Genomic DNA, 16,482 nt, shown 5'->3' with positions numbered 1-16,482 from the left:
TGCCCATCATCCCCTTGCCTCCCAGTCTGATCCCCTGGTCATGCCAGAGAGGAGCAGACAGCAGAAGCCCATCTCACATCTGAGGAACGTCTGAGGGATCCGTGGCACCACACAAAGGCGGAGCAAGCCACTTTGTGCCTAAAATCTCAGGAAGAATGAGCAACTACATCTAGCAGATATTTGCTTGTCTTTCCCAGAGAAAAGCGCGCAAGAGAGAGGGAGATACATACTCCTGTGAAATAAAGAGAGGGAGAAGGACAGGGAGAAGCAGAGGAAGATGCCTTTCGGGGGGTTAGCAGGGCTGAAGGAGCAGATTCTGAAACCAGGGAAGGAGGAGGTGAAGAATATAGTAGGAGACGGCCTGGGGAACCTGCAGAGGTGAGTCTGAGACTGTCTGGAAGTATTGGGAGAACTGGGATTGAATGAGTGTGAATCTCTGCTCTCTGACTGAGATATGTGTGTGACTCAATGGGGTAAAAACAGCACAGTGCAGTTTTGATATCTACTTGAAGCAACAGATCAGATCATTTCATAAGTATATATTATTTATTTCTGAGTACTGTTAGGTATTTTATCTTAGTTATCTTATTGTATTTTAGGATCTTTATATAGCTTGGTCAAGATTCTAATCCAAATTATAGTTCTATAGGCTAGCATAAAAAATCTCTATATCCACTGGTAAAATGATTGCAGTGTTATAATCCCAAACTCAGATGATTTGGTCAAAATTCTAAGAACTATGAACAAAGCCAGTGGAGGAAAACAGGAGGTTTGAAGAACATTAAGCTCACCATGTACTGTACCCAGAGATCTTAGAGATAACTAAATATTTAATTGTTTTGCTTGCCAGGCAATGCCAGTGATGTAATCACAGGTTTTATCTTAAGACGTTATGATGCATATTTCATATCTGATATATATTTCACAAGGGGAGGATGATGAATATGGAACTTCCACATGTGAGGTGGATTGTTGTCTGAAAAGAGATAAACCAAGTAAGTGGGCAATTTCCTGTGAAAGGGAATTATTGCATGTTAAGAACCAGTGTTCACTGTGCAGTCTGAAATAGATACATTTGAAATTATATTTAAAAAAGTGAACTGGACAAATTTATCCAACAAGCGATTATCATTTATATTAGGGTCGTAATATCAGTACAATGAAAATGTGTCATCATTAAATGTGTGTAAAATGAATGATGTTGTCAGGTTACTTTCTATTTTATCAGTTTTATTTTAAACACTATACAAACACAGGGAAAAGGCAAAGTGAAATCTTTCATCAAAGTCCACAAGGATCCATGTTGTGGGAAAATGCAATCCCACCAAACTGGTCAAATCATTACTAGCAGGTGAAACTAAGAAATGTGAATCCAGAGAGACCAATAGAGGAAAAGAGAAATTAAATCTGAGCAGAATGAATCATTAGGTGCAATCTAATTTTTGGATGTAACCAGATTTGTTTCCAAAAGAAGGTAATCCAGATTGCTCTGGGACAAACTACATCATTCATTGAGTTCTATCTATCTTATCTTATCTTATCTATCTATCTATCTATCTATCTATCTATCTTATTTCCTATGAGGCCATACTTCACTGAGACTAAATTTATTGGCCGAAATACAAACATCTATGGAAATGACATGTTCTCTTAATAGGGTCTCTCTAGGATGTTACTGACCAGTCTGTCAGTAAACGAACACTGTTTTAGTCCGTTCTGAATTGCTTCTTGAAATGTAAGCTATCGTTGGTACAAAAAAGGTTGGATAATAATCACTAGCGGTTCTGTGGGGGGGGGGGGGGGCAGTGCCCCTGTGACAACAATTTTGGACCCCCTTGTATGGAATAATATTTAAATAACTCATTTTTGCTATCATTCTTTTTTTACATCCATTATTAGACAGTGGCAAAGACGATGATTATGAACATGGTCTTTTGCCTGCTAATGCCTGCAATGCAGTGAAGAAAACGATATGACAACAATAACGTCTAATGTAACTGGCCCCTCTAACAGTACAACTGGCCCCAGCTTGGCCCCCCCAGTTGAAAGGGTCTAGAACCACCACTGACCACCAGAGCTTCCGGCGACAGTTCCCGGTCCAGAGCTTCCGGCGACAGTTCCCTGTCCAGAGCTTCCGGCGACAGTTTCCGGTCCAGAGCTTCCGGCGACGTTTCACGGTCTGGAACCTCCAACGACGGTCCACGGTCCGGAACCTCCCGAGACGGTCCACGGTCCGGAACCTCCCGAGACGGTCCACGGTCCGGAACCTCCCGAGACGGTCCACGGTCTGGAACCTCCTGAGACGATCCACGGTCCAGAACCTCCTGAGACGGCCCACGGTCCAGAGCCTCTTGAGACGGTCAACGGTCCGAAGCCTCCAGCTCCATGGCAGGAGCCTTCCCCTGCGCTGGTGCCCAGTCCAAGCACAGCGTCCAGTCCAGCTCCATGGCAGGGGCTCTTCTCTGCGCTGATGCCCAGTCGAGACACAGCATCCAGTCCCGTTCCATGGCCGGAGCCTTCCTCTGCGCCGATGCCCAGTTTAAGCACGGTTCAGCCTGGATGAGCGGGTTCTTCGGCCCGCACCAGAGCCGCCACCAAAGCTGGCAGATCCGTGGGATGAGCGGGTTCTTCATCCCACACCAGAGCCGCCCCCGATGCTGCCGGATGAGCGGGTTCTTCGTCCTGCACCAGAGCCGCCACCGACACTAGACACCCCCCCTAACCCTCCCTTTTTGTTTCAGATTTTGCGGTCAGAGTCCGCACCTTTGGGGGGGGGGGGGTACTGTCACGTCCTGACCATAGAAAGCTTTTATTTTCTTTGGTAGAGTAGGTCAGGGCGTGACTGGTGGGTTAATCTAGTTTATATTTTCTATGTGGGGTTCTAGTTTAGTTTTTCTATGTTTGGGTGATTTGTATGATTCCCAATTAGAGGCAGCTGGTAATCATTGTCTCTAATTGGGGATCATACTTAAGTAGCATGTTTTCCACCTGTGGGTTATGGGATATTGTGTTTATGTGTAGGTTCTTTGTCGTCACGTTTCATTTATTCTTTATTGTTTTTGTATGTTGCTTAGTTTCACTTAATATTAAAGATGTGGAACGCTACTCACGCTGCGCATTGATCTAATTATTCCAACGAACGTGACACTACCACTGTTGGTGTTGGAGTCATGCTTGGCCATGCAGTCGTGGGTAAACAGGGACTACAGGAGGGGACTAAGCATGCACCCTGAGGGACCCCAGTGTTAAGGATCAGTGTGGCAGATGTGTTTTTGCCTACCCTTACCACCTGGGGGCGGCCCATCAGGAAGTCCAGGATCCAGTTGCAGAGGGAGATGTTTAGTCCCAGTGTCCTTTGCTTAGTGATGAACTTTGTGGGCTCTATGGTGTTGAACGCTGAGCTGTAGTCAATGAACAGCATTCTCACATAGGTGTTCCTTTAGTCCAGGTGGGAAAGGGCAGTGTGGAGTGCGATTGAGATTGCGTCATCTGTGGATCTGTTGGGGTGGTATGCGAATTGGAGTGGGTCTAGGGTTTCTGGGAGGATGGTGTTGATGTGAGCCATGACCAGCCTTTCAAAGCACATCATGGCTACCGACGTGAGTGCTACGGGGCAGTAGTCATTTAGGCAGGTTACCTTTGCTTTCTTGGGCACAGGGACTATGGTGTTCTGCTTGAAACATGTAGATATTACAGACTCGGTCAGGGAGATATTGAAAATATCAGTGAAGACACTTGCCATTTGGTCTGTGAATGCTCTGAGTACACGTTTTGGTTATCCATCTGGCCCATCGGCCTTGTGAATGTTGACCTGTTTAAAGGTCTTACTCATATCGGCTATGGAGAGCGTGATCACACAGTTTTCCGGAACAGTTGGTGCTCTCATGCATGCTTCAGTGTTGCTTGCCTCGAAGCGAGCATAAAAGGAATTTAGCTCGTCTTGTGTCACTGGGCAGCTCACGGCTGGCTTTCCCTTTGTTGTCTGTTATAGTTTGCAAGCCCTGCCACATCCGACAAGCGTCAGTGCTGGTGTTGTAGGATTCAATCTTAGTCCTGCATTGACGCTTGCCTGTTTGATGGTTCATCTGAGGGCATAGTGGGATTTCAATGGGGGATCAGTGGATTGGGAGACAGGGCTGAGTTGGAGTGGAAGGATGGGGGCTTAGGGGGTTGGGAAAGACAGTGGTGACAGTCTGTGGGAGGCAGGAATGAGTAAGATTCTGCTTGCTAATAGATCATGGGATAAAATAGCCTTTTGTTTTTTTACGAATGTGGGCCTTTCAAGCAAGACATTATAAAGGTTTTCTTGCACATGAAAGACTTGTGAATGAATGAAGCAGTGAATGAAGTGTACATACTATAGACCTCTGAAGAGTGCGAGGAAAAAGGAATGGAGCCCAGCATCCTTGACATCAAGGGACTAATAAAGGGATATTTTTTTTTGTATGTGTGGCTGTTTTGTTTTGCTTCAGCTAATGCTTTGACACTTCAGTTCTCTTTAGGTGCACTTTACCTGTTCTGCAGCAAATAACATGTGTATTAGTTAAGGAACCTGAGTATGGTGCAAATTCAAAAATGGCTGACTCAGTCTACAATAGTGCCAAATTAGGGTTCTTTGGCTTGTAACATCCCCTTTTGGTGCTATGCAGAACCATTTTTGACAATGTCTAAATGGAACACATGCTGCTATAAGCCTTTCCTAAGGTTCCGCAAAGAACCATTATTTTAAATATAATTACACCAAAAGTGATTTTTTCAGGTTGTTTTATGAGATTGGATAGGAGTTTGCGAGAATCTCTACTGTTTGCCCACCTGTCTATCAAACACTCTGTCTGTTAGCTGCCTGGAGGAGTGCTGAGGATATCTATTACACTGTCAACCATTGAATTTGTGCTGTACTAACCTTACGCAGCAGACAACTGAGCCCTGTTTCTTTCTTTCTGGTCCTGGCAAGAAAAAAAACTGTTCAACCAATCAAGTAAATGTGGAGGAGGAGTTAAGGTGGAGTGTTGCCTTGTTAACGTCCAAAAGTGGAAGTCGTGTCACAGGCTCTCTTTTCATTTCCCCTGAAAACAAGATGCATCGGGCTGTTTTCCGACCCCACTGAGGGTGGTGCTCTACAAACTCCACACACCAATGTAACACAAAAATACTTATATCGTTTACATTCAGTCCGTTTGTGATGAATGGGATGACGCTTCAAATACTGACCTTGTTCCCCTGTGAATCACTACAGCTGTCCCTATTCGATGGATTGAAAACATACAGTATATATAGTTAGGACATGCCATTCACTAACAATGGATGTACAGTGTGTGCAAGGGAGACCAAATGCATGCTAAAATATAGACCCCTTGAACACCATCATCATATCTGCCCAGAGAGAGGAACTCAGGTGGAGATCTGATGCGGCCAGAAGAAAGAAGTTCCTGCTAACTGCGGGATGACGGTCGAGAGTGATGTTGGGTAATGGAACAGGTCTATAGTCGTGGGGGGAGGGGGAGCCAAATATCAGATGCACAGTGACCTTTTCAGAACTGCATCCTAGTTTCACCTTATGACCTCCCATGGGGAGTAGGCGGTTGGGAGTCTCCTCTCCTTCCTCAGTTTAAAAAAAATAAAATAATAGTATTGCAGACAGAAAGGGTAAGATCAGGAATGGTCTTTGTCTTTTAAAGACTGTTTTAAATATCATAGTAGATTTAACATGAAGTGTCATTCAAGGGAATTAGGTATACAAATACTTTTTGTATACACCGTACTTATTTGTAGTACACTCTTTGAAAAAAAGGTGCTATCTAGAACATAAAAGTTTTCCTCAGCTGTCCCCATAGGAGAACCCTTTGAATAACTATTTTTGGTTCAAGGTAGAAGCTTTTTGGATTCCATGTAGAACTTTATCCACAGAAGGTTCTACATGGAACCCAAAAGGGTTCTGAAAACAAAAAGGGTTCTACCTGGAACCAAAAGGGTTCTCCTATGGGGACAGCCAAAGAACCCTTTTGGAACCTTTTTTTGTAAGAGTGCAGGACTATGTAGTGCAGTATGACATCGTCACCAATTAAACACTTACCAATGTCCTCCTGCTGAACATTGTAGGAAGATTGACTGTTTGCTGGGTATCTGTCTCGGCTTGCATGTTTTGTGTTACAGGAAAATCGATGGCACCAATACGGACGAGGAGGACCAGATGGAGCTGACAGAGGACGCGGAACAGGTGACCCCTCGCCACAGTGCCCCTCTGTTTGATTGCGGGTGCTGCGGCCTGCCCAAGCGCTACATCATCGCCATCCTCAGTGGACTGGGTTTCTGCATCTCCTTTGGCATCCGCTGCAACCTGGGGGTGGCCATCGTGGAGATGGTCAACAACAACACGGTCTATATCAATGGGACACCTGTACTCCAGGTGAGAGAGACAGAAATATCTCACTGACATTAACAAGACTCCATAGATTGAGGTGTGCATTATGTAGTGTGTAAAATAGAAATTTTGTAGCAGTCGTTAGGGCAATGAAGCAGCAGGAGGTAGACAGGTAGAGGCAGGGGTCAAATTGAGTCGGACGGCACCTATGATCCAAATGAGAGCCAGGCGGAGCTTATACCTGGTACCTGCTTTGGTTATTTGAATTATGAAAAATTGTTGTCCACATTTCATTTTCCACAGACAAAAACACGAGTAAGCTTCGGCCAAATCAGACATCCCCATAGTAGAATAGTTTAACTATTCAATTGTTCAGCCTGTCGCAACAATGCGAGAAAACAATATTTATCTCGAGGTGTGTTCAAATTGCACGTGCCGTACAGGGAGAGAAATATGCATGCCCAGCAGTGGCGGTCGGTGCTGTCTAAGATGAGGGAGAACTATTTTTATTTAATGAGCATGGCCTTATTCTATTACAGCATATTGGATGACTGTCATTCATATTCCATTCACCCAGTTCAGTGTAACATCGAAAAGTTTCGTCTACTACATGATTTCCCCATACCCATTACAACCTAGCCTATGAATGAAAGTTTACAACGTAGGTGCACAGGTTGAGAGAAATTTGAGTAATCAATGTGACAGACATCGACACATTCAATACCGCCTTTGTACACTCTTGCCTGCATCTAGATGATCAAGGGTGTATTTATTTACGAGCGTTTCTATTCCAAAAAATGCATGTGTTTATCCCTGTTTCGTTCTGTTTGCTTCCGTTTAAGAAATGTTTTTCAACAGAATCGGCAGAATGAATACACCCCTGATCACACGTAAACACAGTTCACTTTCATAGCAGCCACATACAAACAGCATGATCCCTTTGAGCATTGTATAATTCCTTCTCGCATCTACGCACTCTCCTCCTCTCACTTTTTCCCTTTGCTTGTGGACTTCAGTACACAATACATCAGCTGTCTGTGAACAGGCAAAAAAAAAACTTTCCAAGCCAAACCTTCATATTTTAACCACTAATCCCAACACACAGCCTACATCATCGTCACCATATTAGCTAATGTTATAATTAACATAGCTACCAGAACTAACGCATTAGTAAACCCACTACAATCATGCAGTACAGTGTACAATCAGAAAGCAGTTTAGCAGTTACACTAGCGGGCCTTCGTGACAATAAATTAATCAAACCAAAAGCTTACCTTGGCTTGGAAGAGTTCCAGTGTTGGATAGCCACAGCCAGCCAGCTAACATAGCATCCTTTTCTGTTTGAGCTGGGTGTTTGAGTAGGCTAAACTAGCTGGCTGCATTCGCTAGCAAAGTAAGTGAAAGTGAAAAACTGTTCAACTATTGTCTTTCTCTCTCTTTGAGTCAACTACTCACCACATTTTATGTACTGCAGTTCTAGCTAGCTGTAGCTTATGCTTTCAGTACAAAATTCATTCTCTGATCCTTTGATTTGTTGGACAACATGTCAGTTCATGCTGTGAGAGCTCTGATAGGTTGGAGGACATCCTCCAGAAGTTGTCATAATTCATGTGTAAGTCTATGAAAAGGGGTGAGAACCATGAGCCTCCTAGGTTTTGTATGGAAGTCAATGTACCCAGAGAAGGACTAAGCTATCTGTACTCCGACTACACCATGGTGCTACCCTACAGAGTGCTGTTGAGTCTACTGTTGACCTTCATTGTAAAACAGTGCGTTTTAATAAATTATTTGGTGACGTGACACGTTTTAAATGTTTGAACATTTTTATTTTTATGAAATTCACTGAGGAGGATGGTCCTCTCCTTCCACCTCTGAGGAGCTCCTTCCTCATCTGAGGAGCCTCCACTGGTCTATAGCTTCTGAACTGTTTGTGCTACACATTAATGACCTCTATGTGCAAAGGTGAGATTCTCACAAACATGTACATGTCAGATGTTTTGCTCATGTCAGTTGTTTTTTTCCAAACACAGATTCCACCACAAAGACCAGGGAGGTTTTCCCATGTTTAGCAAAGAAGGGCACCTAAGGGTAGATAGGTAAAAATGGAATATTCCTTTGAGTATGGTGAAGTTATTAATTACACTCTGTGTGTCAATCTGGTTTTAGATCTAAACACAGTACCACATCGGCCACTATGCTTGTTGTAAATGATATTGCAAATGCCTTAGATGGTAGAAAGCACTGTGCTGTGTTGTTTGTAGATTTGTCAAAAGCTTTTGACACTGTAGACCATGCTATCCTTTTGAGTAAGCTGTCATCTATAGGACTGGGCACTGATGCCTGCCGATGGTTTTATGACTATCTTAAAGATAGAACTCAGGCCGTCATGGTCGACGGGGTCACTTAAAGGGGTCCCTCAGGGTTCAATAATTGGCCCACTATTGTTCTCACTTTATATAAACAACATTGGTGATGATGTCAGATATTGTAAATTCCATTTATATGCAGATGACACAGTGATGTACTCTATTGCTCCAACAGCAGACCAAGCTTTAATGCAGTTGGAGTCTGATTTTAGGATACTATAGGGGTCTCTTTTACAGCTTAAACTTGTTTTAAACGCTAAGAAAACAAATGTCATGTTTTTCTCTAGGTCTAAACTCTCAGTTAGAAACACTTTTGTAATCACTAGCTTGGATGGTACTCAAATCAAACAGGTCTCTGCATATAAATACTTAGGGGTATGGTTAGATGATAGGTTTTCTTTTAAAAAGATGTTACTGAATTGGGAAAAAGCTCAAATTCAAGATAGGGTTCCTTTACAGAAACAGTGTCACGTCCTGATCAGTATTTAGGTATTATTTGTATTGTAGTTTGGTCAGGACGTGGCAGAGGGTATTTGTTTTGGTTGGTTCGGGGTGGTGGTTTGATTAGAAGGGTGTTTGTTTTATTATTTCTGGGTTTTGGGTTATGTTCTATGTTTTTCTGTATTTCTATGTTATCTCTAGTTTAGTATTTCTATGTTAGGTAATTGGGTGTTGGACTCTCAATTGGAGGCAGGTGTTTGTAGTTGCCTTTGATTGAGAGTCCTATATATAGGTATGGGTTTTGTTTGTATTTTGTGGGTAGTTGTCTTTAGCACTGCTGTTGTAAGTATAGCCTGTTAAACTTCTTCTTTTGTTTATTAGTTTTCCCGTGTTCACATTTACTTAATAAATTATAATGATGAGCACGCAACCTGCTGCGCCTGGTTGTCTCTGCACAACGACAACCGTGACAAACAGGGCTTGTCTGTCCTCTGTAAATAGAAAACAAATTGTGCAGGCTACTTTTATGTCCATTTTAGATTATGGTGATATTATCTATATGCATGCATCGGCAAACACATTAAAACCACTGGATGCTATTTACCATTGTGCACTCAGGTTTATCACAGGTGATAGTTACAAAACTCATCACTGTATCCTATATCAACATGTGGGTTGGGCCTCTCTATCTGTGAGGCGAGAGCAACATGCTCTCTTGTTTATTTATAAAGCACTTCTTTTAAAACTACCTCCATATATATCATCATTAATTTCCACTAGATATACTAATTTTAAAACCAGATCACAGATGTGGATTACATTAGAGACTCCTGCGGTCTCCACAGAGTTGGGTAGGACTGCCTTTAGTTCCTTTGCACCTTATTTATGGGACAAACTGCAGATAAAACTTAAGTTAGACACTCTGGTGTCCCTTGCCCATTTTAAAAATGTTATGGAGGGCCAATATGATTTTGTCTGTGATTGTTTCTGTTGAATTGTGTCTTTGTTTTGTATGTTTGAAATGTTCTTGTCTGTATGCCTAAAACTACATGTCAACATGTTTACACAGGGCACAGCCGTAAAAGAGATCCAGGTCTCAGTCTGTTTTCCCTGTTAAAATAAAGATTTTAAAAAACACTTTGGATGGTGTATCAACCCAGTCACTACAAAGATACAGGCGTCTACTCTAGCTAATCTAACTTGATTGATAGCCTGAAATGGCTTACTGGTAGCTAATTAGGAGATTGGGAACCTAAACCCAACTTCATTAAATTGCTAAGTGGACAGTGGTGACCCGTCATTCAGGGCATGTTTGAGCCCCACCTGTTTTGTTGCCTGTTCTGCATGTTATTCTGGCATTAATATGTGTCACATATCAGTTTGCAAACAATATATATAAAAAAAGAAATATTGTGTTAATAAAGCCGCATTCATGGTCTCTTTTTTGCTTTCTTGAGAAAGGCAGCTCCAAAATGCAGGTGTTTCAGCCTAGGTCAGTGCTTTCTGTGGGGGTGGGGCAACCAGTGGAAAATATGGAGTGCATGGGTTGGTAACGTTCTCTAGTTGCACCGTGATTGGCTCAGTGTTCTGTCACTCATGGAGACACTACGTCACGTCAAAATCTACAGGTAGAGCTAAAAAATGAAAGCCCCTTTGGGCGCTGCCATAGATATACATTAGAAGTGCCCGTCCAAGAAGGCTCAAGGTCATTGGCCACAGATTAAATGACGTCAAATCACGTTATATCTACTGTAGCTTTTATTGGACTGATCATGTCATCATCATACTTTCAAAATCTTAGCTAGCAAGCTAGCAGTCATCATTATGAATCAAGTCGACAATCTACTGGCAAATTCTTTTCAATCCTTGTCATATGAAGATAAATTATGACGAGAAATTATAGATAAAACATATCATGCTCATCGGCCATTGAACATAAACATTACACAACAAGTTGGAAATTACAAATTCAACAATGAGTGGTTTGGAAGGAATCAGTGGCTAACTGCAAGCGTTGCAAAGCAATCACTAGCCTGCTATTCAGTGGAGTGGCTGTATGGTCCAGTCTGGGTTTAAGGGTCTCTTTTCCTGGCTTAAAAGGATTAACATTGAACATCATGGGCAATAGAAGGTTGAATACATTGGCCATGCTGTCAATCCAGCATGACTTTTGCCACGTTCAAAACAACTGGAAACTCTGAACTGGGAAATCTCAGACTTCAATGACTTCAAGACAACTGGGAACTCGGAAAAAAATGTTGGGAACTCGGGCCTCTTTCTAGAGCTCTGACCTGAAGATCACTGACGTCGTGACTCGACCTTGTTTCTTTCCAACTTCCCAGTTGTCGTGAAAGCACCATAAATCCAGAGAATGACAGATTTTGATGACAACATTTGCCCACAAAGGACCACCACACCACCGCCCTGTTCAAGAGAGCACAGCACAACAAGGCGAGTCCAAAAATGTATTGTATGCTGCTGCATAAATTATGTAACATGCCAGGGAGATATGTATACTGTAGCTAAGAAAGTAATACTAAGTGTATGTTGTGTAGTAAGCTGTTAGTAGCCTATGTGCCTCACCCTAATAATTTGGTCCCTTTCCTCCTCATAATTTACTTACTGTTCTGACTTGGTGGTACACATGTAGCCTATAGCTTCTTTTAGAGAAATGTAATCATAGAATATTGTAATTGTCATTGTCTGCTTATATGCCCTCTTTATTTATCCTACGGTTCTGACTTGGTGTACATGGAGAATACTGTAAGAACGTTCTGAATTCTGTCGCTGTACATTTCAAAGTGCTGAACAAATAGTCATATTGACTACTTCATATATATAGTCATATTGACTACTTCTTCGCTCGCTCATTAATGTCTTAATCGAAATTACGGATTGCCTCTTATCCGTTCGTCCCCCTCTTATGCCATAGTTTGTACATCTCAATTGTCAGCATAAACCACATTTGTTCATGCAAGTCAGCCATATCAGCTATGTTTTTTTTGAAGGTAGTAAATGAGGCTGAATGAACTGTTTCACAGCCAGACAAGGCTCCGATGATAGCCAGGTGTAGCAGTGGTAAGGAGTCACTCCATGTCGCTGAAAAGAAAGCTCTGCTATTGGGACAGCTTTATGTAGGCCCCAACAGTTTGTGGGCTCCGTTTGTCACCGTCAGGGGTCAACTTTGGTTTTAGAAGTGGGGGGGGGGGCATAACTTGTTATTATTATATATGTATTTTTTATCCAGTTAGATAAACACTCCAAACAGCCTTCGCACTCAGAGGCGTCTGCATGGTCCTAAAGCACACCAATGCCTCGTTTTGTATCACATTCCAATGATAAAACTGTGGAGAACAAAAATGCAATTTAATAATGTGGGGGGTCCCCAGTGAAAGTTGTGCCCCTGGTCACCGTTACAGTGCAATTTGTGTATTGTTTAGTGTTTTGTTGTGTAGTGGCTTTGCTGGCATGCATTTAAAAAATGTTTTGGAAGTTTTCCCCACCAAGATGTACATGCTAGGAGTGGCTAGGAGTATTACAGAGAATAAATATATATAAATAGTATATTGTATTTTTATTTATATATATATATTTTTTTACAGGGCTAATCTGAAGGGGTACATGCCCCTATGCCCCCCGATGGCATGAAGCCTCTGCAGCACACAACTGTCTTAAAATGTAAAAGCAATTTCACCAAAATCCTACATGGTTATCTGGTCAAAATAGAAACTTTTATGTTCATGCAGGAACCGTATTACCGGTAGATAAACAGTAAAAAAATATCACTAGCAGACCACCCAGTACCCTGGTCTGAACTTAGTCACTGTCACTAGCCGGCTACCACACGGTTACTCAATCCTTGTCAAGTCCTGACCATAGAAAGCTCTTATTTTCTATGATAGAGTAGGTCAGGGTGTGACTGGGGGTTGATCTAGTTTATTTATTTCTATGTGGGGTTCTAGGTTTTATTTTCTATGTTGGTGATTTGTATGATTCCCAATTAGAGGCAGCTGGTAATCGTTGTCTCTAATTGGGGATCATACTTAAGTAGCTTGTTTTTCACTTTGGGGTTATGGGATATTGTTTATGTGTAGTTGCATTGTTAGTCATGGTTCGTTTATTCTTTATTTGTTTTGTATTTTTCTAAAGTTTCACTTTGTAATAAATTATGTGGAACGCTACTCACGCTGTGCCTTGGTCCGATCATTGTTATGACGAACGTGACAACCCTGCACCTTAGAGGCTGCTCCCCTATGTACATAGACATGGAATCACTGATCACTTTAATAATGGAGCACTGGTCACTTTAATGTTTACATACTGTTTTATTTATTTCATATGTATATACTGTAATCTACTAGATTCTACTCAATGCCACTAATATTTACATATTTCTTAACTCCAAAATTTTACTTTTAGATTTGTGTGTATTGTTGTGAATTGTTAGATATTACTGCACTGTTGGAGCTAGGAACACAAGCATTTCACTACACCCACAATAACATCTGTTAAATATGTGTATGTGACCAATACAACTTGATTTGAGAATAATGCGCATGCGCCCTTAGTGGCTTGACCAAATGCGGGAAGGCCAGAAATAAACTTGTGAACGCTCAGGTGCGCACTGATATCATTGTCACCGAAAAGTCCGGACACAAAACAGAATGAAATGGGTGCATCAAACATTTTGGGGAAACACAGATGCTAAACTAAGGAAACATTTATTGAGCGAAATAAAGTAACTGTTTCCTCATGAGTGTAGCGTTATTCGTGAGTCCCAAACTCTGCATCCATATCAAACCTAAATAAATGGGCCTATGGTATGAAAATGAAACCGAATTGTCTACAATGTTGCAATAACGGCAAGGGAATAAAATTATGAAACGACAGCAATTGTTGTAAGATTATATGGAATATAGATTGAACAAATATATAGTTTAACTTGAGAAAACAACATCAAACATTTTCAACACGAAAATAGTACTGAGAGGGCACTATTGTGGAAAGACGAGTTTAGTGACTTCACCACAGAGTGATATCAATGCCCGCAGTGATTTAATTTTGAAAAAGTTTTCAAATATAATATAATTCCATAGTAGGCCTAGTAAATGGACATGCATAGGCTAATACTTGAATCATCAATGATTCATCTATCATCACCTGTTAGCCAGCAGTCATCAATGTAGGCCTATAGGCTTCAGTCAAAATACTACAAAGATTGCATATCTAAATCTTGAGATGAATCCTCTTAACTACATTAATCATCCATCCCTGATACACGGGATCAGGTGAACACACCCTTGAATGTTGTATTATGTTGTATTATAGTGCCATTGCTATTCAACAGCTGATATTTGGATGGAAAAGTTAAAGTGTTGTTCTGAAGGACAGTAGCATCCCCCAAACAGTCCTCTGGTTCTATTTTCAAACTCTAACAACATAATAGCCCCGGACACATACACAAACACTTCTTATGTGAAATAACTCATAACCAGTTAAATACCCTATATTATCCCTCTTCACCAGCCAGCTCAATTCAACTGGGACCCAGAGACCGTGGGACTGATCCATGGCTCCTTCTTCTGGGGTTACATCGTCACACAGATCCCTGGAGGCTTCATCTCCAACAAGCTGGCCGCCAACAGGTGAGACCTTCCCACTACTAATGCTCTCACTCCTTGTGACCCTGGGGCTGTCCTAATATGGGCACTGTTTACTATACTAAAAAACTCAGGAAATTCAAGAAATATAAGGTATTTTAATAGAACTGGTTTGTGGGTGGACTAGAGAGTGTTAAATAGGTGACTGGGGTGGCTCAAGATCATTGACTATTGATAACGGAGGTTTGGAATGCATACCTCTGTTAAGTGCAGGAACATACACATTGGGTGTCTGAAATAATCAGTCAGTCAATGTGTGTGGTGAGGTTTAGAACTGAAAGACGGGATATTTGGCATTGGTAGTCAGTGTGTGGCGTTAGAGCTATAACTGAAAGGTTTCAGGTACCTAAGTGAAAAAGGCATGCAGTGTTTGTGTGTGTGTTAGGTAAGGGTTAACGCCGTCCGGTGTGTGTGTGTGTGTGTGTGTGTGTGTGTGTGTGTGTGTGTGTGTGTGTGTGTGTGTGTGTGTGTGTGTGTGTGTGTGTGTGTGTGTGTGTGTGTGTGTGTGTGTGGTGAGCGTGCAGCTCTGATGGGGCTGATAGTAGTCCTGTAATAAAATCTTCACAGGAAATGGGAACACGCCACTGACAGAGTAAATAATGAAAGATCCTGCATCTGATTTCTCCCTGAGACGCCAGCCACTGGAATATTACAAGTGTCACTTACACTTTGTTTTGGAAAAAAGGAGGGGTGGAAGGAAGGAAGAAAGCAATGGGGATGAAGTAGAATCGTATGGGATCTCTGTCTGTCCCTCAAAGGCAGATGTATTAGACCTGTCATATTATTATGTTGGATTGGTCATTTTGAGCTGTCAGAAGGAGACCCATTCTTGCAGTGCCAGAGATCACACCATATTCTCCTAAATCTAGAACATCTGGAGTCGAGGCTATGGGGGACCTGGGAGGGACTGACTAGTTCAGGGACATTGATGATTGGTGTTGAGTCAATGGAAGGTAGTCTTGGGGGCTCACTTTCTTTTACCTGCGACAGGTTTTAACCTTTAGATCTACAGCAGTACAGGCCATGACAGTATTTGTGGTGGGTTGTTGTTGACCTGGTTGTTTTATGTTAAGTGTCCATTAAGATTTTATAGTTCTATATGTAGCTGTTACTGTATCATACACTCCCCTGCGTGTTTATTTGGACAGTGAAGCAAAAACGTTTTATTTGGCTCTATATGTCCAGTGTTTTGGATTTGAGATCAAATGTGTTATATGAAGCGACAGTACAGAATGTCACCTTTAATTTTAGGGTATTTTCATACATATCTGTTTTACTGTTTAGAAATGAATGCACTTTATGTATCTAGTCCCCCCATTTGAAGGTGTCAAGGGTAAATGCATTTCAATTCATTCACTTTTTGACAGCATCACTTTTGTTTCAAACAAAACTTTCCATACATGTTTTCCCATGGTAGAAGTGGTCAGAAAATCACCTTTTTAACCTGAATGCCAAAACATTCAGGAGAAAGGCGCTCAATGTGGAACCATTTTGCATACCCCACCCTACCATGAAACATCCATGTCTTCATCGCTGGAAAAGATAAACGGTTGAGTTTGATATAAATGTAAAGCTTACAAACAGGGTTGTCAAACAATTTCATAATTTTAGGATGTATTTTTTGTTCCTTTTTAAAATTACCTTTTAATTACTT

The 16,482-nt window shown here is 41.7% G+C and overlaps 1 protein-coding gene across 1 annotated transcript in view; it reads left to right on the top strand.

Moving 5' to 3' along the window:
• Nucleotides 1–273: 273 nt before the first annotated feature.
• Nucleotides 274–16,482, top strand: part of LOC115152177 (vesicular glutamate transporter 3-like) — a 40,009-nt gene continuing 23,800 nt past the window's right edge. The window contains exons 1-3 of the mRNA XM_029696754.1: nucleotides 274–378; nucleotides 6,154–6,406; nucleotides 14,695–14,813. Coding sequence (XP_029552614.1) covers nucleotides 278–378; nucleotides 6,154–6,406; nucleotides 14,695–14,813 — 473 coding nt within the window. The 5' untranslated portion in view covers nucleotides 274–277. The remainder of the gene's footprint in view (nucleotides 379–6,153; nucleotides 6,407–14,694; nucleotides 14,814–16,482) is intronic.

The sequence above is a fragment of the Salmo trutta genome, chromosome 17, assembly GCF_901001165.1.
Source record: "Salmo trutta chromosome 17, fSalTru1.1, whole genome shotgun sequence".
Classification (NCBI taxonomy): domain Eukaryota; kingdom Metazoa; phylum Chordata; class Actinopteri; order Salmoniformes; family Salmonidae; genus Salmo; species Salmo trutta.
Note: the sequence above shows the minus strand (reverse complement) of the source record. Positions and strands in the feature narration are given on the sequence as shown.